The sequence below is a fragment of the Pseudophryne corroboree genome, chromosome 6 (genome assembly GCF_028390025.1).
Source record: "Pseudophryne corroboree isolate aPseCor3 chromosome 6, aPseCor3.hap2, whole genome shotgun sequence".
Taxonomy (NCBI): Eukaryota; Metazoa; Chordata; class Amphibia; order Anura; family Myobatrachidae; genus Pseudophryne; species Pseudophryne corroboree.
The window spans coordinates 119587493-119611516 of record NC_086449.1 but is presented as its reverse complement, the minus strand read 5'-3'; the positions used below and the strand labels follow the sequence as shown (position 1 = coordinate 119611516).

Sequence of the window (24024 nt, the reverse complement as noted above, 5' to 3'; positions counted from 1 at the left end):
CAATTTTTAAGTAATAAAGGGGGATGTTTTCCATGCAATCAGTGTATTTGTTGTAAACATATGCAAAAGGCCTCCGTCAAATTGAGAATGGACAATGGTAGATTCCACGTTTTGAAAGATCGGGTCACCTGCATTACGGAATACGTAATATATAAAATAACTTGTCCATGCGGCCTCTCATATATAGGGAAGACTAAACGAAAAATAAAAATTAGGATCCAGGAACATCTACGAAACATTAAAAACAAAATGATGTCGCATAGTTTACCCCGGCATTTCGCCGAGGTCCATAATTCATCAGTAACAGGTCTAACCTTCACCGTCTTAGAACACATCAAAATTGACAGACGAGGAGGTGATAGAGACTTAACACTAGCAAAGCAAGAATCCTATTGGATTTATACACTGAACACTCTTTATCCGTTAGGTCTCAATGAAAACATTGATATAGTCTCTTTTTTAGGTTGTTAGAGATCAACAGTCATTTTGATATGTAAACATCGTGGTATGAATGGTTCTGATCTTATATTGACCTAGAACAGACCTAGGTGTCCTATTTAAGATATGAAAACGTTCACCTAGGGTATATACTGTTATCATTATAAAGTTTCCCTATCGTATACTAGATTATCTATCTAACAATTTTTAAAACATATTTTTGGCCATGCTGATATATGATATTACACAATTATGGCACATCTTTATCATATTGCTATACTTATTATAGAGGGTCTGTCTATTCGACTGTATATTACAACTTATGTCTGATCATATACTATTATTCTCTTTATAAAGTCATATGTAGTATTGGTGGTATCCATAATATTGCACTGTATTGTATGGATGTCATACTGTGTGTAAATTGTGAACCCTTGTAAAGGTATTGAGGAAATAGGGTCCTATTCGCAAAATAACAACTATAAATTACATAATTTTTCCATCTGCAGTGCGTTTGATTTGTCCGATAATGGAATACACCATTGAGCCCAGCATTAACGTGCAAACTGAGTAGGTAGATATGCGTTCCAGTATCGCTTATGGGTGGAACGCATGACAACATCCGGTAATGACGCGGTGCGCTCCACAGGTGATGCGGTTGGAACGCAAAGCGGGGAGATCCGCGGCAGACGTGCCAAATGAGATCTTAAAACTTCCCAGCCCCAATACGTCTCTCCCTGGGCTTAACATACATTCCCCCTCTCTGGGCTTAATCAATCCCATTAGGTTAACTGATGATGTTATATACATTCATCTCAGTTACAGGAAGTACGCACTAGGCGGAAGTCCATGCGTTCCACCATGATCTAGGTGGAACGCAGGACGAAAGCCTGCTATTTAAGTTGTTATATGAACATTAAGGTCATTTTTTAAGACCTATATGGATGACAATTTCATGCTGTACAGAGCATAGGGTAGATTTCCCATGCTACACCTTGGATATACACTTATTTAGATCTATTCGATCAACCAATCATTAGAGCATAGGAAGTGAGGTAATTCACTCCTAGGTATAAATAGGCCAGATATAGCCTCTCCAGTTCACTTACCATCCAGGAGAGGAGGCTGACACACATCCAGAACCTTTTAGTGTAAGTACTACTTTATGACCTTAAATTAAATTGATCAACCTCTCACCTAATTGATTGTGAGGTAAAGATCTGATTATTTCTATTTATTACAGCTGCTTTCCTCACTGGACATTCTGTTTGGTGTTATTGGCTTGACTTTAAAGTAAGTAGATTCACTATCCCAGTCCACTGTCCGATTATAATATTATTGTTAGAAATTACCATGAACATTATTTAATCTATTTAGATCCCTTGTGAACTTTCATTAATCTTGGAGGACACAATCTAATTGGTCATTTGCCCCATAATTAAATGTAAATATCTGAATATACCTTAAATACAAATTGGGCTGCAATGGGTTAAATCCTTATCAGTAGCAAAAAATCTGTGTGTTCCATAGAAAGTACCTACAAGGAACCACAATTAAGGAGCAGCTGATTAGAAGTTCACGAGAGTTTTTAGTATCATTATGTAAGTAATAATCAACCCTCTAGCTGGTATATAGTTAGCTTGATTAAATCTAATTAACACTCTCTCTCCATTAGAGATATATATCACGTTTTAACACTCTTCACAGTGAGATCATCTTGTAGGAAATTTGCTAAAGCATTATTCCAGTAAGTATGATATTATATACCTAAGAATAGATTTGAGAATATCCCTCTTTCCTCAACATCTAGTTCTCTTGATTGTAAAGATACGTTTATCAACTTTAATGTCACACCATGAGGTATTTCCCATATCCCTCTTGTTTTTTGATATATTGTGAAATGAATCTATGAAGTGAACTGGTTGATGAAGATATGTTACTGTTTTGATGTATCTCATTTGCTCTTTTTTCTCCTCTTCTCTCCTCTATTTACCCTACCAGCTGTGACTTGTACCCCTGATGAAGTCCATAATGGACGAAACGCGTTGGGTTTTATGAGATATATATAGCATACACTGTTTCTGCATAAATGTGTATTGTGCTTATGGAACAACGTGTATGACAAATTTTAACGTGTATTAAAAATAATCTTTCTATCATTCCGGTTATGCTGGTTGGATTTTACTTTGAGTAATTATTTCAATTTTAATTATGCCATTGTATCTGTGCGCACTCTGAATATTTGTGTTATATATATATATATATATATATATATATATATATACATAGATATAATACATAATACATCCCAGGCGGAGCACTGCTTTGCCTGAGGTATTGTGTGCTGGTCCCAATCCTCTCTGTGTCGCTCTCTCTAGCTCTCTCTCAGAGAATTCAGTTCCTTGGCATTATACTTTGATACTTGACATAGTGGCTCAGACGGCATTCCTCCCCATGGACAAGGCCTTGACCATCCAGGCTATTGTCCTCTTGGTACTCAGACCTCGCAAGGTCTCTATTCATCTTTGCATCCGTCTACTGGGCAAGATGATGGCCTTCTACGAGGCGGTCCAGTACGGCAGATTCCATGCCCTCCCGTTTCAGCTAGATCTTCTGGACAAATGGTCGGGGTCTCACCTACAGATGCACCAGTGTGTAACCCTGTCACTAAAGGCAGGGATCTCCCTGTTATGGTGGCTCCAGATCTCTCACCTGGTGGAGGGTCGGCGTTTCAGTACCCAATCTTAGGTCAATGTATTTCTTGGTGTGAGGGCAAAAGATATTCTCCTGTGGAGTTTCAAGTCGGCCGTTTTCTGCTCTTCCTACAAGCAGGAGTGGATATGGGCCTATGGTTAGGTTCCATCAAAGTTCAGATTTCGTGTCTCTCCATCTTCTTCCAGAAACAGCTGGCGGTGCTTCCAGAAGTACAGACGTTCCTGGAGGGTGTTCTCCGTATTCAACCACCTTTTGTCCCTCCCACGGCTCCGTGGGATCTCAGTGTGGTCTTAAATTTTCTCCAGTCGGACTGGTTTGAACCCTTCAAAGGGTGGATTTGAAGTATCTTACTTGGAAGATTTGTCATGTTGCTGGCCCTAGCCTCTACAAGACGTGTGTCAGAATTGGGGGCTTTATCCTGTAAGAGCACGTATTTGATTTTTTACGAGGATAGGGCGGACCTCGCAACTCGCCCGCAGTTTTTGCCGAAAGTGGTATCAGCTTTTCACATTTATCAACCGATATAGTGATTCCGATTCTGTCTGACACATCGGTCGCTCCGAAGTCCTTGGACATTGTGAGAGCTTTAAGGATTTACGTCAAGAGGACCGCTCGTCACAGGAAGTCTGACTCGCTTTTTATTCTTTACAACGCTGCAAAGATTGGATGTCCTGCTTCTAAGCAATCCATTGCTCGTTGGCTCAGGTTGACCATTCAACAGGCTAAATCATCTCCGGCATTGCCACTGCCGAGTTCTATTCAGGCCCACTCCACAAGGTCGGTGGGTTCTTCCTGGGCAGCTGCCTGGGGTGTCTCGGCCTTAAAGTTGTGCTGGGCAGCTGCTTGGTCTGGTTCAAACACATTTGTGAAGTTCTATAGGTTCGATACCTTGGCCAGAGACGACCTTCAGTTTGGTCAGGCAGTTTTGCAGGGGTTTCAGCACTCTCCCACCCTTTCTGGGAGCTTTTGGACTTCCCCATAGTACTAATGTCGTCCCAGTATCCCCTAGGTTGTAAGAGAAAACAGGAATTTAATACCTACCGGTAATTCTTTTTCTCCTAGTCCATAGGGGATACTGGGTGCCCGCCTCGATGCTTCGTGTTCCTGCTTATCTGGTTGTAAGTGTTCGTGTTTGGGTCTGCTGTTGCTGTCCCTGTTCCTGTTGGTTAGCATTGCTATCCTTTGTTGTAGTTAGCGTTGCTTTCCTCTGTTCTGGTTGGCACTGCTATCCTTCTTTGTTGTGTGTTGGTTCGTTACCTCACTGCTTTCGTATTATTCCTTCTCTCAAAGTATGTCCGTCTCCTCGGGCACAGTCTTCCTAGACTGAGTCTGGTGGAGGGGCATAGAGGGGAGGAGCCAGCACACACTAATGATTTCTTAAAGTGCCAGGCTCCATTGGACCCAATCTATACCCCATGGTACTAATGTCATCCCAGTATCCCCTACGGCAGGGCAGGCCAAACCGGTCCTCGAGATCTACCAACAGTTCATGTTTTCCAAGCCTCTTGGAGAGCTGTAGAATTGTCAGTTAGGAATGAATGCAGCACATCTTAATTAGTAATGACTACACCTGTGCACCAGCTAGGAGGTCTGGAAAATGTGAACTGTTGGTAGATCTCGAGGACTGGTTTGGCCAGCCCTGCCCTACGGACTAGGAGAAAAGGAATTACCAGTAGTTCTTAAATTCCTATTTTTTCCATGCCTTTCTGATCCAAAATGTGCTTTAAGGATAACACCGTACAGTTGAGCACATCCACATACGTTGTTGTAATAACATGTTTCCGTACAAAGGGCGCATGTCACATTTCTCACTGGGTTGAATTAATCTGTGTGCATCAGAAAATGGAGGATGCCACAGTATGGCGTCAGCAGTGCTGGGCATGACAGGCTCCAGTCACCTTTCTCTGCACACCTCGTTCTCACCTAGGTGTCTGCTTTGCGGTTGTGGATTGAATAAAACATCAGCTATTGCCCATAACTGTTAAGAGTTAGGGGGACATTTACTAAGCAGTGATAAGAGCGGAGAAGTGAGCCAGTGGAGAAGTTGCCCATGGCAACCAATCAGCGCTGAAGTAACATCTATAATTTGCATACTATAAAATTATACAGTGCTGCTGATTGGTTGATGGGGCAACTTCTCCACTGGCTCACGTCTCCGCTCTTATCACTGCTTAGTAAAAGTCTTCCATAATACGTTACATTCCTTTATACTAGTAAACATCTTGAGTGCGCATTTTCTCTATCGTCCTAGTGGATGCTGGGGTTCCTGAAAGGACCATGGGGAATAGCGGCTCCGCAGGAGACAGGGCACAAAAGTAAAGCTTTCCGATCAGGTGGTGTGCACTGGCTCCTCCCCCTATGACCCTCCTCCAAGCCAGTTAGATTTTTGTGCCCGGCCGAGAAGGGTGCAATCTAGGTGGCTCTCCTAAAGAGCTGCTTAGAAAAGTTTAGCTTAGGTTTTTTATTTTACAGTGAGTCCTGCTGGCAACAGGATCACTGCAACGAGGGACTTAGGGGAGAAGAAGTGAACTCACCTGCGTGCAGGATGGATTGGCTTCTTGGCTACTGGACATCAGCTCCAGAGGGACGATCACAGGTACAGCCTGGATGGTCACCGGAGCCTTGCCGCCGGCCCCCTTGCAGATGCTGAAGTAAGAAGAGGTCCAGAATCGGCGGCAGAAGACTCCTCAGTCTTCTAAAGGTAGCGCACAGCACTGCAGCTGTGCGCCATTTTCCTCTCAGCACACTTCACACGGCAGTCACTGAGGGTGCAGGGCGCTGGGAGGGGGGCGCCCTGGGAGGCAAATGAATACCTATTTTGGCTAAAAATACCTCACATATAGCCTCCGGAGGCTATATGGAGATATTTAACCCCTGCCAGAATCCGTTAAGAGCAGGAGACGAGGCCGCCGAAAAAGGGGCGGGGCCTATCTCCTCAGCACACAGCGCCATTTTCCCTCACAGAAAGGCTGGAGGGAAGGCTCCCAGGCTCTCCCCTGCACTGCACTACAGAAACAGGGTTAAAACAGAGAGGGGGGGCACTAAATTGGCGTTAGAAATATATAAAAAAGATGCTATAAGGGAAAACACTTATATAAGGTTGTCCCTATATAATTATAGCGTTTTTGGTGTGTGCTGGTAAACTCTCCCTCTGTCTCTCCAAAGGGCTAGTGGGTCCTGTCCTCTATCAGAGCATTCCCTGTGTGTGTGCTGTGTGTCGGTACGTGTGTGTCGACATGTATGAGGACGATGTTGGTGAGGAGGCGGAGCAATTGCCTGTAATGGTGATGTCACTCTCTAGGGAGTCGACACCGGAATGGATGGCTTATTTAGGGAATTACGTGATAATGTCAACACGCTGCAAGGTCGGTTGACGACATGAGACGGCCGACAAACAATTAGTACCGGTCCAGACGTCTCAAAAACACCGTCAGGGGTTTTAAAACGCCCGTTTACTTTAGTCGGTCGACACAGACACAGACAGGGACACTGAATCCAGTGTCGACGGTGAATAAACAAACGTATTCCTTATTAGGGCCACACGTTAAAGGCAATGAAGGAGGTGTTTCATATTTCTGATACTACAAGTACCACAAAAGAGGGTATTATGTGGGATGTGAAAAAACTACCGTAGTTTTTCCTGAATCAGATAAATTAAATAAAGTGTGTGATGATGCGTGGGTTCCCCCCGATAGAAAATTATGGGCGGTATACCCTTTCCCGCCAGAAGTTAGGGCGCGTTGGGAAACACCCCTTAGGGTGGATAAGGCGCTCACACGCTTATCAAAACAAGGGGCGGTACCGTCTATAGATAGGGCCGTCCTCAAGGACCAGCTGACAGGAGGCTGGAAAATATCATAAAAAGTATATACACACATACTGGTGTTATACTGCGACCAGCGATCGCCTCAGCCTGGATGTGCAGAGCTGGGGTGGCTTGGTCGGATTCCCTGACTAAAAATATTGATACCCTTGACAGGGACAGTATTTTATTGACTATAGAGCATTTAAAGGATGCATTTCTATATATGCGAGATGCACAGAGGGATATTTGCACTCTGGCATCAAGAGTAAATGCGATGTCCATATCTGCCAGAAGATGTTATGGACACGACAGTGGTCAGGTGATGCAGATTCCAAACGGCACAAAGGTGTATTGCCGTATAAAGGAAGAGGAGTTATTTGGGGTCGGTCCATCGGACCTGGTGGCCACGGCAACTGCTGGAAAATCCGCCGTTTTTACCCTAAGTCACATCTCTGCAGAAAAAGACACCGTCTTTTCAGCCTCAGTCCTTTCGTCCCTATAAGATCATATCTGCCCAGGGATAGAGGAAAGGGAAGAAGACTGCAGCAGGCAGCCCATTCCCAGGAACAGAAGCGTTCCACCGCTTCTGACAAGTTCTCAGCATGGCGCTGAGACCGTACAGGACCCCTGGATCCTACAAGTAGTATCCCAGGGGTACAGATTGGAATGTCGAGACGTTTCCCCTTCGCAGGCTCCTGAAGTCTGCTTTACCAAGGTCTCCCTCCGACAAGGAGGCAGTATGGGAAAAAATTCACAAGCTGTATTCCCAGCAGGTGATAATTAAATTACCCCTCCTACTACAAGAAAAGGGGTATTATTCCACACTATATTGTGGTACTGAAGCCAGAAGGCTAGGTGAGACTTATTCTAAAAATTTTTTTGAACACTTACAAAGGTTCAAATCAAAATGGAGTCACTCAGAGCAGTGATAACGAACCAGGAAGAAGGGGACTATATAGTGTCCCGGGACATCAGGGATGCTTACCTCTATGTCCCAAATTTGCCCTTCTCACTAAGGGTACCTCAGGTTCGTGGTGCAGAACTGTCACTATCAGTTTCAGACGCTGCCGTTTGGATTGTCCACGGCACCCCGGGTCTTTACCAAGGTAATGGCCGAAATGATGATTCTTCTTAGAAGAAAAGGCGTCTTAATTATCCCTTACTTGGACGATCTCCTGATAAGGGCATAGTCCAGGGAACAGTTGGAGGTCGGAGTAGCACTATCTCGGATACTGCTACAACAGCACGGGTGGATTCTAAATATTCCAAAATCGCAGCTGATCCCGACGACACGTCTGCTGTGCCTAGGGATGATTCTGGACACAGTCCAGAAAAAGGTGTTTCTCCCGGAAGAGAAAGCCAGGGAGTTATCCGAGCTAGTCAGGAACCTCCTAAAAACAGTGCATCATTGCACAAGGGTCCTGGTAAAAATGGTGGCTTCCTACGAAGCAATTCCATTCGGCAGATTTCACGCAAGAACTTTTCAGTGGGATCTGCTGGACAAATGGTCCGGATCGCATCTTCAGATGCATCAGCGGATAACCCTATATCCAAGGACAAGGGTGTCTCTCCTGTGGTGGTTATAGAGTGCTCATCTTCTAGAGGGCCGCAGATTCGGCATTCAGGTTTGGATGCTGGTGACCACGGAGCCCAGCCCGAGAGGCTGGGGAGCAGTCACACAAGGAAAAAATTTCCAGGGAGTGTGATCAAGTCTGGAGACTTTTCTCCACATAAATATACTGGAGCTAAGGGTAAATTTATAATGCTCTAAGCTTAGCAAGACCTCTGCTTCAAGGTCAGCCGGTATTGATCCAGTGGGAAAAACATCACGGCAGTCGCCCACGTAAACAGACTGGGCGACACAAGAAGCAGGAGGGCAATGGCAAAAACTGCAAGGACTTTTCGCTGGGCGGAAAATCATGTGATAGCACTGTCAGCAGTGTTTCATCCCGGGAATGGAAACTGGGAAGCAGACTTCCTCAGCAGGCACGACCTCCACCCGGGAGAGTGGAAACTTCATCGGGAAGTTTTTTCCACATGATTGTAAACCGTTGGGAAATACCAAAGGTGGACATGATGGCGTCCCGTCTGAACAAAAAACGGGACAGGTATTGCGCCAGGTCAAGAGACCCTCAGGCAATAGCTGTGGACGTTCTGGTAACACCGTGGGTGTACCAGTCGGTGTATGTGTTCCCTCCTCTGCTTCTCATACCTAAGGTGCTGAGAATTATAAGACGTAGAGGAGTAAGAACTATACTCATGGCTCCGGATTGGCCAAGAAGGACTTGGTACCCGGAACTTCAAGAGATGCTTACAGAGGTCTTATGGCCTCTGCCGCTAAGAAGGGACTTGCTTCAGCAAGTACCATGTCTGTTCCAAGACTTACCGCAGCTGCGTTTGTCGGCATGGCGGTGGAAAGCCGGATCCTAAGGGAAAAAGGCATTCCGGAAGAGGTCATTCCTACCCTGGTCAAAGCCAGAAAGGAGGTGACCGCACAACATTATCACCACATGTGGCGAAAATATGTTGCGTGGTGTGAGGCCAGGAAGGCCCCACAAAGAAATTTCAACTCGGTCGTTTCCTGCATTTCCTGCAAACAGGAGTGTCTATGGGCCTCAAATTGGGGTCCATTAAGGTTCAAATTTCGGCCCTGTCGATTTTCTTCCAGAAAGAATTGGCTTCAGTTCCTGAAGTCCAGAAGTTTGTCAAGGGAGTATTGCATATACAACCCCCTTTTGTGCCTCCAGTGGCACTGTGGGATCTCAACGTAGTTCTGGGATTCCTCAAATCACATTGGTTTAAAACCAGTCAAATCTGTGGATTTGAAGCATCTCACATGAAAAGTGACCATGCTCTTGGCCCTGGCCTGGACCAGGCGAGTGTCAAATTGGTGTTTTTTTCTCAAAAAAAGCCCATATCTATTTGTCCATTCGGACAGGGCAGAGCTGCGGACTCGTCCCCAGTTCTCTCCCTAAGGTGGTGTCAGTGTTTCACCTGAACCAGCTTATTGTGGTGCCTTGCACCTACTAGGGACTTGGAGGACTCCAAGTTGCTAGATGTTGTCAGGGCCCTGAAAATATGTTCCAGGACGGCTGGAGTCAGGAAAACTGACTTGCTGTTATCCTGTATGCACCCAACAAACTGGGTGCTCTTGCTTCTAAGCAGACTATTGCTAGTTGGATGTGTAATACAATTCAGCTTGCACATTCTGTGGCAGGCCTGCCACAGCCAAAATATGTAAATGCCCATTCCACAAGGAAGGTGGGCTCATCTTGGGCGGCTGCCCGAGGGGTCTCGGCTTTACAACTTTGCCGAGCAGCTACTTGGTCAGGGGCAAACACGTTTGCTAAATTCTACAAATTTGATACCCTGGCTAAGGAGGACCTGGAGTTCTCTCATTCGGTGCTGCAGAGTCATCCGCACTCTCCCGCCCGTTTGGGAGCTTTGGTATAATCCCCATGGTCCTTTCAGGAACCCCAGCATCCACTAGGACGATAGAGAAAATAAGAATTTACTTACCGATAATTCTATTTCTCGGAGTCCGTAGTGGATGCTGGGCGCCCATCCCAAGTGCGGATTATCTGCAATACTTGTACATAGTTACAAAAATCGGGTTATTATTGTTGTGAGCCATCTTTTCAGAGGCTCCGCTGTTATCATACTGTTAACTGGGTTTAGATCACAAGTTGTACGGTGTGATTGGTGTGGCTGGTATGAGTCTTACCCGGGATTCAAAATTCCTCCCTTATTGTGTACGCTCGTCCGGGCACAGTATCCTAACTGGCTTGGAGGAGGGTCATAGGGGGAGGAGCCAGTGCACACCACCTGATCGGAAAGCTTTACTTTTGTGCCCTGTCTCCTGCGGAGCCGCTATTCCCCATGGTCCTTTCAGGAACCCCAGCATCCACTACGGACTCCGAGAAATAGAATTATCGGTAAGTAAATTCTTATTTTAATTTCAACGAAGAACATGTTCACCCTAGGTCTTTACACAGATACAGTATGAAACGTCCTAATATTATCTCCATAAGTCGCAGAGATATACATTAGGCTCCTCACTGTACCCTTGCATTGGAATGTTTGTACCACCAATATGTAATGTTCTGGCTCTTAGTCGCATAAATGAATATCATATCTCTCCAAACCCTTCTTGTTTTAGCAAAACAGTTTCATATATAGCACTGCAAATTCTATTGCGCTTTACAATTGGAAACAATAGTGATAAAACAAAACTGGGTAATAACAGATAGTCATAGAGGTAGAAAGGCCCTGCTCGCAAGCTTATGTTCTATAGGGAAATAAGCATCGATACACAAAGATAGTTACCTATTGCATCCAGTGCCGTTTCTTGCGGCGGGCGAGCCGTGCAACCGCACGGGGCGCCCGCCGCGGCACTTTACGGGTCTCAGATTCCCCCCTCCTCCCTTTTCCCGAGTACTCCTGCTCGGGGGGCGGAGTTTCGCGGTATGACGCGGTTGCGTCATGACGTCACGACGCAACAGCGTCAATCCGCGAAACTCCGCCCCCCGAGCAGGAGTACTCGGGAAAAGGGAGGAGGGGGAGCCAAGCAAGCTGTTAAGAGGAGGCGTCGGCGGCCGGCGCGAGGAGCGGGGAGATCTTCACATGTAAGTTGTCCATCTCTCCCTCCCCCCACCCCACTTGACACTTGCCTGCCGTACTGCATAGAATAGGGACACTTTCCTGCCTTACTGTGTAAAATAGGGACGCTTTCCTGCCTTACTGTGTAAAATAGGGACACTTTCCTGCCTTACTGTGTAAAATAGGGACACTTTCCTGCCGTACTGTGTAAAATAGGGACGCTTTCCTGCCTAACTGTGTAAAATAGGGACACTTTCCTGCCGTACTGTGTAAAATAGGGACACTTTCCTGCCGTACTGTGTAAAATAGGGACACTTTCCTGCCGCAATGTGTAAAATGGGGACTCTTGCCTGCCGCAATGTGTAAAATGGGGACACGTGCCTGCCGCAATGTGTAAAATGGGGACACGTGCCTGCCGCAATGTGTAAAATGGGGACACGTGCCTGCCGCAATGTGTAAAATGGGGACACGTGCCTGCCGCAATGTGTAAAATGGGGACATGTGCCTGCCGCAATGTGTAAAATGGGGACGTGCCTGCCGCAATGTGTAAAATGGGGGCACGTGCCTGCCGTACTGTGTAAAATGGGGACACTTGCCTGCCGTGCTGTGTAAAATGGGGACACTTGCCTGTTGTACTGTGTAAAATGGGGGCACGTGCCTGTCGCAATGTGTAAAATGGGGGCATGTGCCTGCCGCAATGTGTAAAATGGGGGCACGTGCCTGCCGTGCTGTGTAAAATGGGGTCGCGTGCCTGCTATAATGTGTAAAATGAGAACTTTTTTTTTTTATCCTGTGGGGGCTGTGATGATGAGATCAGATGAGGACACGCCCACCTTAACAAAGCCAAGCCCATTTTAATGAGGCCACACACCCTTGGGAGCGTGCACCTGCTTTTCCTCTTTATATCTATGGGGGGGCGCATTTTTTTTTTATGTGAATGGGGGGGGCGCATTTTTAAATCTCGCACTGGGAGCCAAATTGGCTAGAAACGGCCCTGATTGCATCCTCCAGATTGCAGAGGCTTTTGGTGGGCTGTATGATATGGCCTCACAGCAATGATGAACTGGGGTTAGGAAGATGGGAGGTAAAGAAAGAAAAAAAAAATATGTGAGGATATGTGTGGTCTGTATAGAGAGGATGTGATTGGATATAAATGTTTGTGAAGATTATGTGGGCAGTTCCGGAACTGGATCAGCTTGCCTGAAGAGGTGAGTTTTCAGGGAATGCTTGAAGATTTGAAGACTAGAGGAGAGTCTTATAGTGCGTGGTAGGGCATTCCACGGAGTGGGTGCAGCCCGAAGAAAGTCCTGTGATCGTGAGTGGGAGTGAACAATGAGTGTGGATGAGAGACATAGATCTTGTGAAGAGCGGAGTGGTTGGGTTGAGAGATACTTTGAGATGAACGAAGAGATGTACATTGGTGCGGTTTGGTTAATGGCCTTGTGTATGAGTAAGAGTGTTTTCTCTTACGTCCTAGAGGATGCTGGGGACTCCGTAAGGACTATGGGGTATAGACGGGCTCCGCAGGAGACATGGGCACTCTAAAGACTTTAGATTGGTGTGCACTGGCTCCTCCCTCTATGTCCCTCCTCCAGACCTCAGTTAGATCCTGTGCCCAGAGGAGACTGGATACACTCCAGGGGAGCTCTACTGAGTTTCTCTGAAAAAGACTTTTGTTAGGTTTTTTATTTTCAGGGAGCACTGCTGGCAACAGGCTCCCTGCATCGTGGGACTGAGGGGAGAGAAGCAGACCTACTTAACTGATAGGCTCTGCTTCTTAGGCTACTGGACACCATTAGCTCCAGAGGGTCGGAACACAGGTCTCATCCTCGCTGTTCGTCCCGGAGCCGCGCCGCCGTCCTCCTCACAGAGCCGGAAGATAGAAGCCGGGTGAGTATAAGAAGAAAGAAGACTTCAAAGGCAGCAGAAGACTTCAGATCTTCACTGAGGTACTGCACAGCGGTGCAGGGCGCAGGGGGGGGGGGGGGGGCCTGGGCAGCAATAATAAACCTCAAGGGACACTGGGTGACATATATATACTGCGGAGGCAGTATATTAAAAAAAACCCCGCCAGTATAAAGAATTTGAGCGGGACCGAAGCCCGATGTTGAGGGGGCGGAGCTTGATCCTCCAGCACTAACCAGCGCCATTTTCTCCACAGCACACTGCAGAGACGCTGCTCCCCGGACTCTCCCCTGCTGAGAAAGTACAGAGGGCAAAAAACGAGGGGGGGGGGCACATTTATTTGGCGCAGTGAGTGTATTATTGGTATATAAAAGCGCTGTACAGACTGGGATTTTGTTCCAGTGTCCAGTGGCGCTGGGTGTGTGCTGGCATACTCTCTCTCTTTCTCTCCAAAGGGCCTTATTGGGGGACTGTCTCCATATTTATATATCCCAGTGTGTGTGGGGGTGTCGGTACGTGTGTGTCGGCATGTCTGAAGTGGAAGGCTCGTCTAGGGAGGAGGTGGAGCAGATGATTGTGGTGTCTCCATCGGCGCCGCCGACACCTGATTGGTTGGATATGTGGAATGTTTTAAATGCAAATGTGACTTTATTACATAAAAGATTGGACAAAGCAGAGTCCAGGGAAAAAGCAGGGTGTCAGTCCATGGCTTTGACTGTGTCACAAGGCCCTTCGGGGTCTCAAAAATGTCCCCTTTCACAGATAGCAGACACTGATACCGACACGGATTCTGACTCCAGTGTCGACTATGATGATGCGAGGCTACACCCAAGGGTGGCCAAGAGTATTCAATATATGATTATTGCGATTAAAGATGTTTTGCATATCACAGAGGACCCCTCTGTCCCTGACACGAGGGTTTGCATGTTTAAGGAAAAGAAACCTGAGGTAACGTTTCCCCCTTCTTATGAGCTAAACGCCTTATTTGAAAAAGCTTGGGAAACTCCGGACAAGAAACTGCAGATTCCCAAGAGAATTATTATGGCGTATCCTTTCCCCTCACAGGACAGGTTACGGTGGGAATCCTCGCCCACGGTGGACAAGGCTTTGACGCGCTTGTCCAAGAAGGTGGCGCTACCGTTTCCAGACACGGCAGCCCTCAAGGATCCTGCTGATCGCAGACAGGAAACTACCTTGAAATCGATTTATACACATACGGGTGCCTTGCTCAGACCGGCATTAGCGTTGGCATGGGTGGGTAGCGCAATTGCAGCTTGGGCAGATAACTTGTCATCTGACATTGACACCCTAGATAAGGATAGCATTTTATTGACCTTGGGTCACATTAAGGACGCAGCGTTATATATGAGAGGGGCTGCGAGAGACATTGGGCTGTTGGGTTCAAGAGCCAATGCCATGGCAATTTCTGCTAGACGGTCCCTGTGGACCCGCCAATGGACGGGGGATGCTGATTCAAAAAGACATATGGAAATTTTACCTTACAAGGGTGAAGTTTTATTTGGGGAGGGCCTCGCGGACCTGGTTTCCACAGCTACCGCGGGTAAGTCTTCTTTTTTGCCTTATGTTCCCCCACAGCAAAAGAAAACACCTCAATATCAGATGCAGTCCTTGCGGTCGCATAAATCCAGAAGGGGTCGGGGCTCTTCCTTCCTTGCCAGAGGTAAGGGTAGTGGAAAAAGGACGCCTGCTACGGCTAGTTCCCAGGAACAAAAGTCCTCCCCGGCTTCTACAAAATCCACCGCATGATGCTGGGGCTCCACTGAGGGAGTCCGCGCCGGTGGGGGCACGTCTTCGACACTTCAGCCAGGTCTGAGTTCAGTCGGATGTGGATCCTTGTGCGATCTAAATTGTATCCCAAGGCTACAAATTGGAATTCGAAGAAGTGCCTCCTCGCCGATTTTTCAAATCGGCTTTGCCAGCTTCCCCCCCAGAGAGGGAAATAGTTTCAGCTGCCATACAAAAGCTGTGTCAACAGCGAGTGATTATCAAGGTTCCCCTGATGCAACAGGGGAAAGGGTACTATTCAACCCTGTTTGTGGTCCCGAAGCCGGATCGCTCGGTCAGACCCATTCTGAATCTAAAATCCCTGAACCTGTATTTGAAAAGGTTCAAATTCAAGATGGAATCTCTCCGGGCAGTGATCTCCAGCATGGAAGGGGGGGATTTTATGGTATCACTAGACATAAAGGATGCATACCTTCATGTCCCCATTTATCCCCCTCATCAGGCGTACCTGAGATTCGCTGTACAGGACTGTCATTACCAGTTTCAGACGTTGCCTTTTGGGCTTTCCACGGCCCCGAGGATTTTCACCAAGGTTATGGCGGAAATGATGGTGCTCCTGCGCAGGCAAGGAGTCACAATTATCCCATTCTTGGACGATCTCCTGGTAAAAGCGAGATCAAGAGATCAGTTGCTGAAAAGCGTGTCGCTCTCCCTGAGAGTGCTGCAGCAACACGGCTGGATACTAAATCTACCAAAGTCGCAGTTGATTTCAACGACTCGACTCTAGTTTCTAGGCATGATTCTGGACATGGTAGAGAAGAGGGTTTTTCTCCCAACGGAAAAGGCCCAGGAGCTCCAGAACATGGTCAGAGACCTGCTAAAACCAAAAAGAGTGTCAGTTCATCAATGCACTCGAGTACTGGGAAAAATGGTGGCGGCCTACGAGGCCATCCCCTTCAGCAGGTTCCATGCGAGGACGTTTCAGTGGGACCTTCTGGACAAGTGGTCAGGGTCCCATCTACAATTACATCAGAAAATAAGCCTGTCCCCCAGGGCCAGGGTGTCTCTCCTGTGGTGGCTGCAGAGTGCTCACCTTCTAGAGGGTTGCAGGTTCGGCATTCAAGACTGGGTTCTAGTGACCACGGACGCGAGCCTCCGAGGATGGGGAGCAGTCACACAAGGAAGAAATTTTCATGGACTGTGGTCAAGCCAGGAGGCTTGTCTGCACATCAACGTGCTGGAATTAAGGGCCATATACAACGGCCTACGACAAGCGGAGAGTCTTATTCGAGATCTACCCGTTCTGATTCAATCAGACAACATCACAGCAGTGGCTCATGTAAACCGCCAAGGCGGGACAAGGAGCAGAGCGGCAATGGCGGAAGCCACCAGGATTCTTCGCTGGGCGGAAAGTCACGTAAGCGCTCTGTCAGCAGTCTTCATTCCGGGAGTGGACAACTGGGAAGCAAACTTCCTCAGCAGACACGGTCTCCATCCAGGAGAGTGGGGTCTTCATCAAGACGTCTTTGCAGAGATAACAAGTCGTTGGGGACTTCCTCAAATAGACATGATTGCGTCACGCCTCAACAAGAAGCTTCGGAGGTCTTCTTCCAGGTCAAGGGACCCTCAGGCAGTGGCGGTGGACGCCCTGGTGACACCATGGGTGTTTCAGTCGGTCTATGTGTTTCCTCCTCTTCCGCTCATCTCAAAAATATTGAGAATCATAAGACGAAAAAGAGTGCAGACAATACTCATTGTTCCGGATTGGCCTCGGAGGGCCTGGTATTCAGATCTTCAGGAAATGCTCACAGAAGATCCGTGGCCTCTTCCTCCCAGGGAGGACCTGTTGCAGCAGGGGCCCTGCGTGTTCCAAGACTCACCGCGGTTACGTTTGACGGCATGGCGGTTGAACGCCAACTCCGAGCTAGGAAAGGTATTCCGGGGGAAGTCATCCCTACTCTGATCAAAGCTAGGAAGGAGGTAACGGCGAAGCATTATCACCGTATCTGGAGGAAATATGTATCTTGGTGTGAAGCCAAGAATGCTCCTACGGAAGATTTTCAGCTGGGTCGTTTTCTCCATTTTCTACAGACAGGAGTGGATATGGGCCTAAAGTTAGGCTCCATTAAGGTGCAGATTTCGGCCTTATCTATATTCTTTCAGAAGGAATTGGCTTCTCTCCCAGAAGTCCAGACTTTTGTAAAGGGAGTGCTGCACATCCAACCTCCTTTTATGCCCCCAGTGGCTCCGTGGGACCTTAACGTGGTGTTACGGTTTCTCAAATCACACTGGTCTGAACCTCTTCAAACAGTGGAGTTAACATTTCTCACTTGGAAAGTGGTCATGTTGTTGGCCTTGACATTTGCTAGGCGGGTGTCCGAATTGGCGGCTTTGTCTCACAAGAGCCCCTATCTGATTTTCCATGTGGATCGAGCAGAGTTGAGAACTCGTCCTCAATTTCTACCTAAGGTGGTTTCGTCGTTTCATATTAACCAACCTATTGTGGTGCCTGTGGCTACGGGTGACTTGGAGGATTCCAAGTCCCTGGATGTAGTCAGGGCCTTAAAAATTTATGTAGCCAGGACGGCTCGGGTTAGGAAAACAGAGGCACTGTTTGTCCTGTATGCAGCCAACAAGGTTGGCGCTCCTGCTTCTAAGCAGACTATTGCCCGCTGGATCTGTAACACGATTCAGCAGGCTCATTCTACGGCTGGTTTGCCGTTACCAAATTCGGTAAAGGCCCATTCCACTAGGAAGGTGGGCTCTTCTTGGGCGGCTGCCCGAGGCGTCTCGGCATTACAGTTTTGCCGAGCAGCTACGTGGTCGGGTTCAAACACTTTTGCAAAATTCTACAAGTTTGATACCCTGGCTGATGAGAACCTCGTGTTTGCTCAATCGGTGCTGCAGAGTCATCCGCACTCTCCCGCCCGGTCTGGAGCTTTGGTATAATCCCCATGGTCCTTACGGAGTCCCCAGCATCCTCTAGGACGTAAGAGAAAATAAGATTTTAAACCTACCGGTAAATCTTTTTCTCCTAGTCCGTAGAGGATGCTGGGCACCCGTCCCAGTGCGGACTATTTCTGCAAGACTTGTATATAGTTGTTGCTTACATAAGGGTTATGTTACAGTTGAGATCAGTCTCTGGCTGATGCTGTTTTATTCATACTGTTAACTGGTTTGATATATTCCATGTTGTACGGTGTGTATGGTGTGGGCTGGTATGTATCTCGCCCTTAGATAACAAAAATCCTTTCCTCGTACTCTCCGTCTCCTCTGGGCACAGTTCTTTAACTGAGGTCTGGAGGAGGGGCATAGAGGGAGGAGCCAGTGCACACCCATCTAAAGTCTTTAGAGAGCCCATGTCTCCTGCGGAGCCCGTCTATACCCCATGGTCCTTATGGAGTCCCCAGCATCCTCTACGGACTAGGAGAAAAAGATTTACCGGTAGGTTTAAAATCTTATTTTATTTTGAATATGCAGAATACAGGTAACAAATGGAGGGACTGACTGAACAAATGGAGGGAATGAACGTCTAGCGAGGAAGATTAGCCTTGTAGCTGCATTCAGAATGGATTGTGTAAGGTTGAGAAGCTTTTTCTTGGGAAGACCAGTAAGGAGACTATTGCAATAATCAATGGGTGAGATAATGAGAACATGGATTAGAGTTTTTGCAGTGTATTGGATAAGGTATGGTCGTATTTTGGATTTTATTTTTTAGATGCGTGTGACATTATTGAGACAGACTGAATATGAGGAACAAATGACAGTTCAGAGATGAGAATGACATCTAGACAGCGAGCTTGTGTTGTAGGATTGTTCTCAACAGTGATAGAAATATCAGGTTGCTAACTACTAGTGGCCAGTGGAAGTATAATTCATTTTGTCTTGGAAATATTAAGTTTGAGGTGGCAAGAAGACATCCAATAGGAAAAGGTAGAGAGGCATTCCATGACACGGGGTCATTCTGACCTGATTGCACGCTGACGTTCATCGCAGTGCAGCGATCAGGTCAGAAGTGCGCCGGCGCATGGCTGACAGCCGACAGCTGTCGTTGCCTAGCGATCGCCTCTGCCTGATTGACAGGTAGAGGCGGTCGCTGGGCGGAAGGGGGCGGCGCGGCGACGTTTGCCCGCCGTTTTGTGGGCATCGTCCGGCCAACGCAGGCATGGCTGAATTAGGCCCCTAGACCAATACAGATGGTAACAAATCTGGGGAGGATAGGTAGATTTGAGTATATTCCACATACAGATGATACTGTAATTCGAAAAGAGCTGATTAGTTTGTCAAGAGATGTGGTATAGATTGAGAAAAGCAGATGACCTAAGACTGAGCCTTGTGGTACTCCAACTGATAGAGGTAGCGAAGCGGAGGTGGCTGCAGAAAAGCAGACACTGAAAGAGCGATTAGATAGGTAGGTAGGATGAGAATCAAGAAAAGGGCTGTGTCCTAAAGACCTAGGGCTTGTAGTGTTTGTATGAGAAGAGAGTGGTCAACAGTGTCAAAAACAGCAGAGGCATCTAGAAAAATAAGAAGTGAGTAATGGTCTTTAGACTTCGCAGTGACCAGAACATTCACTACCTTAGTCAGTGCTGTCTCTGTGGAGTGTTGGGACCAAAAGCCTGATTGATGTGGGTCCAGTAAGTTGTGTGAGTTAAGATAGTGCGTGAGGCGAGTGTAGGTAAGGCTCTCAAGTAGCTTGGAGGGGCATGGGATATCCGTACATGCCAATCTGTGCATGTAGCGGACTTTGGAATATATTCTAAAGTTGCCATCATTGTTTTGTTGGGGTCATTATAATATACTGGTTTGCAGGGCCGTAACTAGGTGTGTGCCGGCGGAGCCTTGCATACAGCGCATATGCACTGTGGGCGCAGTACTGTCGGCAACACCCGTGGTTCTGGTGTTACAGTGCAGCTGCGGGCAGCAAAGCCCGATCCCACCCCATCCCCACTGCCGAAGCTTATAGTGCAGCCCAGACACCCCCTCCCGCTGACGGGAGGTTAAACTGAGCTGCGGACAATACTGCCCGATTTACCCCGCCCCGCTGCTGCCACTGGAGTAGACAGTGAGCCGTGCGGACTATAATGCCCGATCCCCCCCGCCGCCAGAGTTGCAGTGAGTGAATGCAGCCGAAAACCCCCTTCCCTTCAGGATACAGCGAGTCGCGGGCTCCCTGTGCTGAAGGGAAGGGAGTTGTCGGTGCTCAATGTAACTCCGGCGGCCATGGGTGATGGTGAGGGGGATCGGGCATTGCAGCCCGTGCGGCTCACTGTATACTCCAGCAGCGATTGTGGGGGGGATTGGGTAGTATTGTCCGCGGCTCAGTTTAACCACCCATCAGGGGGAGGGGGTGATCAGTGGTCAGGCTGCACTTTAAGCGCCTGTTGTTGGGTGCTGGGGTGTCGGGCATGTTTGCCCACAGCTCAATATAACCTCCGTGGGAGGGGTTGGGGGGGTGTGGGCTGCACTATAAGCTCTGACAGTAGGGATGGGGTGGGATCGGGAATTGCTGCCCACAGCAGCACTTTAACACCGGAAGGGGACTATACCTGCCATAATGTGTAAAAGGGTACGCTGCCTGCTGTAATGTGTAGAAGGGTACTCTGCCTGCCGTAATGTGTAAAAGGGAGTTCTGCCTGCCGTAATGTGTAAAAGGGAGTTCTGCCTGCCGTAATGTGTAAAAGGGAGCTCTGCCTGGCGTAATGTGTAAAAGGGGACTCTGCCTGCCGTACTGTGTAAAAGGGGACTCTACCTGGCGTAATGTGTAAAAGGGGACTCTGCCTGCCGTACTGGTTAAAATGGGGCTCTACCTGGCGCAATGTGTAAAAACGGGCTGTACCTGATGTAATGTGTGCAAGTGGCGCTACTGTGCGGCATAAATTGAATAATTTAGACTTCTGTACAGCGTAATAAGAATTGGTATTATTATGTGGCCACGCCCCTATATTTTTGGTGCGCGCTTATGATGTGCACTGGCCCTGGGCCCTGTTTTGTATATGATATGGGGGCAGATGCTGTTTCTTGCACACAGCCAGGGCCGGTTCTAAGACTTGTGGCGCCCCGGGCAAAATATGGGGGCGTGGCTTCAATTGGGGGCGTGGTCACGACGCTGCAAGAAAATAAATAAAAAGAATACTTACCATCCCCGTTCCTGATCCAGACCCCCTCCGCCGGCGGCACCGCTCTTCTCCCCTCTCTCTTCTCATAGAACAGCATAGACACTAGAGGTCAATTATGACCCCTAGTGTCTGTGCCACTATGCTGTGCGCGATGACGTCATCGCGCATCGCACAGCAAAGGTCCTCTACACGAAGGGAAACTAGACCGTAACGTCTAGTTTCCCTTCATGGAGAGGACCTTTGCTGTGCGGTGCGCGATGGCGTCATCGCGCACCGCACAACTAAGGTCCTCTCAATAAAGGGAAATTAGACGCTACGCGTCTGGTTCCCTTCAAAGCGGGGGGGCACTGCGGGGGGCACAGTGGCGGATCTTGCCCTGGTGCGGCGCCCTCCGGATGGCGCCGGCGCCCTCCGGAAGGCGGCGCCCCGGGCAAAAGTACCGCTTGCCCGCACTGGCGTGCGCAGCACATTTTATTAGGGGGTGCACCGTCAGAGGGGTGTGTCTAGCACCGCCTTATGGGCGTGATTAGCACCATCTATTGATGGTCAACGCATATAAAATATCCACCTTTGTACCAATCCTAATAAAGCAGATACATTGTCAGATGTTGTGGTGTGCACCAATCAAACACCCCTGATGGCACTCACTGCAATTACACTGGTCCTCCTCAGCCTGGTCTGGCTCCCACTCTCTTTCCCCTGCAAGCTGCAGCAGCTTACTTACAAGTCAGTCACTCACTGACACTGACAGTCACAGACTAGTTACTGCTGCTGCTGGAAAAACAAGTGACATGTCAATGCTGCTGCCAACCGCCTGCCAGTATTGAATTTGTCTTCCTAAGAGGGACGATGGCTGCATGCTGCTCCTCATCAGTGGCTGGCGTTGGCATAGCATAGAAGGAGAGAGGTGAGCGTGTGATGGGTGGGCGTGCAAGCAGCATGACGTAATCACATCACACTGTTTTTGTACATGGTGGTGGAGCTGGGAATTTGAAAGCCGGTGGCAGTGGCACCCTTGATTAACCCAGGCGTCCGGTCAGTAATGCAGTCCTGCAGGGTGCAGCGCAGAGGGGACAGTAATCAGCCTGCTCAGCAATCGCTGCATCAGGCATGTGAGATCGGGGTGCCAGACATTAGGGGGTGCCTGTGCGCACCAGGCACCCCCCATGCGCACACCTATGCTTGCCCGTGGCAAGAACCGCCACTGCACACAGCGCTAAAATGTCTAGTTACGGCACTGCTGGTTTGTTTTTCATTATTTTATTGCTTATTCGGGGTAATTCAGAGTTGATCGCAGCAGCAAATTTGTTAGCACTTGGGCAAAACCATGTGCACTGCAGGTGGAGCAGATATAACATTTGCAGAGAGAGTTAGATTTGGGTGGGTTATTTTGTTTCTGTGCAGAGTAAATACTGGCTGCTTTATTTTTACACTGCAATTTAGATTTCAGATTGAACACACCCCACCCAAATCTAACTCTCTCTGCACATGTTATATCTGCCTCCCCTGCAGTGCACATGGGGGTAATTCCAAGTTGATCGCAGCAGGAAATTTTTTAGCAGTTGGGCAAAACCATGTGCGCTGCAGGGGAGGCAGATATAACATGTGCAGAGAGAGTTAGATTTGGGTGTGGTGAGTTCAATCTGCAATCTAAATTGCAGTGTAAAAATAAAGCAGCCAGTATTTACCCTGCACGGAAACAAAATAACCCACCCAAGTCTAACTCTCTCTGCACATGTTATATCTGCTCCCCCTGCAGTGCACATGGTTTTGCCCAACTGCTAAAAAATTTCCTGCTGCGATCAACTTGGAATTACCCCCATGATTTTGCCCAACTGCTAACAAATTTGCTGCTACATTCAACTCTGAATTACCCCCATTGTGGGCTTTAACTAAGAGTTTGCATTAGTTTAAATATAGAATCTTGTATTTCGGAAAAGGGTTAACTCCTCCCCGCTGTTGTGAGGACAGGAAACAGACTTGTTTATTATAAGTGAATTACCCAACCCCCATCACCTTTGTCCAGTGATGAAAATAAGTGTTTAAAGTTGGTTGCAGGAACTTTTGAGCACTGCCATTTCTGAAAATGTCTGTGCATTGGACGGTAATGTAATTGTTTTTTTCCCTTCTGTATATTAGGGGTGCATGGGACACAGTGGAAAAGATCAATAAAAAGAAAAAACACAGGATGACATTATTACATGTAAGTTATTTGCAAGAAAGAACAGTCAGACTGTCAAAATATCCTTGCGCAACTGAATACAGTATATGTAACCATTACCATAGAGAGATTTGCAACTGTTCCACTGTTGTCAAAAAGAGCATTTAACAGTAAATAAGCCTTTCGCTGCTGAAAATGTACTTTGAATCCATCCATTTTGTTCATTTGCCAGCTCGTGCCATCACTGATCTGAGGCATAAAGTTATATTTTAAAAAGATTTGTATTTAAGAATAAGCTGTCATGTTTTTCTAAATAAAATTACCACCTGCATACAGTAGCGTAACAATGCCATCCAGTGGCCAAATTATGATGAACAGCTAGTTTAACTTGTACCATGTGTATCTTATAACAATATGTAACTTTGACACAGATAGGGGGCCCCCTCAGCACTGAGCCCCATAGCAGCTTCACCCCTGGCACCTATGGTAGTTACGCCCTTGGGCATTCCTTGACAACCTCATAATTAGAGGCCTCT

The 24024-nt window shown here is 47.6% G+C and overlaps 1 protein-coding gene across 2 annotated transcripts in view; it reads left to right on the top strand.

Moving 5' to 3' along the window:
* The first annotated feature begins 1556 nt into the window (after positions 1-1556).
* LOC134936628 (inositol polyphosphate-5-phosphatase A-like) overlaps positions 1557-24024 on the top strand; it is a 157303-nt gene continuing 134835 nt past the window's right edge. The window contains exons 1-3 of one of the 2 annotated variants that reach the window (XM_063931763.1): positions 1557-1589; positions 1682-1731; positions 23467-23530. In XM_063931763.1, coding sequence (XP_063787833.1) covers positions 23516-23530 — 15 coding nt within the window. In that variant the 5' untranslated portion in view covers positions 1557-1589; positions 1682-1731; positions 23467-23515. Of the gene's footprint in view, positions 1590-1681; positions 1732-23310; positions 23531-24024 lie in introns of those variants that run through there. The other variant, XM_063931761.1, reaches the window with a different exon arrangement.